At 37.8% G+C, this 1,279-nt stretch overlaps 1 protein-coding gene across 1 annotated transcript; it reads left to right on the top strand.

Annotated features, from left to right (window-relative positions):
* Window positions 1-566: 566 nt before the first annotated feature.
* Window positions 567-1,083, top strand: Tsp_14073 (myotubularin-related protein 4; the record flags this gene model as incomplete). Its single annotated transcript, XM_003370896.1, has 2 exons — window positions 567-746; window positions 802-1,083. Coding segments are annotated over 2 exons (462 nt in total), but the record flags the coding sequence as incomplete, so codon positions are not given.
* Between the last annotated feature and the right edge of the window lie 196 nt (window positions 1,084-1,279).

Below are 1,279 nucleotides of genomic sequence, written 5' to 3'. Positions count from 1 at the left end.
CAAGTTACACCTCTCACGACCACCATGTATATATATGCTTTGTTGGTTGCTGCTATTTTTTTTTGTTGTTTAATAAATCTTAATGTTCTTACTGAAGGAAAAGTGTTCGTATAAGTTTATTATTTTTTGATAATTGAAATTTTATTTTCACGTAAATTAGTAAAGATCGGTGTCTAGTATAATTGGAAGGATGAAAGGATAATATTTGTTTTCTCCTTATTTATATCGTTGCTTTGTGAAGAGTGACTGTGCTTTTACCTTTGCTAATCAGAATCGATGATAGCATTGATAACTGTGTGAATATTTTTATTCACTGTTTATCAGTTCGTTATCGTTACTCCAGAGAAGGGAGGCAAAAAGGGGGAGAGATGAAATTCTGACGCTGAACACAAGCAATAAGTAATGCAAATGAAAAACAACTTGTCTCGACGAAAACAAGTAGATGTTTGCGGATGTCTTTTTCTTCGGTTGGAACATTTCTGCTAGCTTGAAGTCTTTTTAATCAATTAATTGTTAATTTGCAAATTAATATTTTTGTAATTGTTGAGTTTTTTTTTAATTTTTAGGGTTTTACAGAACTCGTAGAACGGGATTGGATATGTTTTGGACACAAGTTCCGTGAACGTCTGGGCATGCAGAATGGCGATCAGAATCAGCGTTCACCGGTATTTTTGCAATGGCTCGACTGTATCCATTACTTATTGCACGAGTATCCGTGTTCTTTTGAATTCAACGAAATTTATCTAGTTAGTTGATTCGAATTGTTGTCCATTCTGTTTTGTTGCAATGTGCATTTTGCAGGTGAAGCTTGCTCAGCACGCTTATTCGGGTTTGTTCGGTACGTTTTTGTGCAATTCGATCGCCGAACGACGTCAACTGACCATACCTCAGCGGTCATTTTCTGTTTGGGATTATTTGAACGTGTCCAACGGTCAGTTCAGGAACTTTTTGGTCGCTTTACACGACTTTCTCTTCTGGTCGCGGCTCAGTCTGCACGTTATGTCGGTCCTGGGCAGGCACAACTGCATTCCTGCTGTTATTGATTCCGACAACGTAGATGATTATTTCCCACTGTATTGCTAGTTGGGAGATAGATATAATTTTGCATTTCCTGAATGACTAGGAATATTAATATGTTTGACAGTTTTGCTCTGCAGCGGAACCGCTCTTACTGCGATAATGCTCGATTGACACCTACTCATCACTATCCATTGACACTGTGCCTTCGACTTTTTGACCTTTGAACATATATTTACCGCGTGCATCGTGAGTTTGTCGA

This window comes from Trichinella spiralis (assembly GCF_000181795.1).
Source record: "Trichinella spiralis strain ISS 195 chromosome Unknown Scfld354, whole genome shotgun sequence".
Taxonomy (NCBI): domain Eukaryota; kingdom Metazoa; phylum Nematoda; class Enoplea; order Trichinellida; family Trichinellidae; genus Trichinella; species Trichinella spiralis.
Note: the sequence above shows the minus strand (reverse complement) of the source record. Positions and strands in the feature narration are given on the sequence as shown.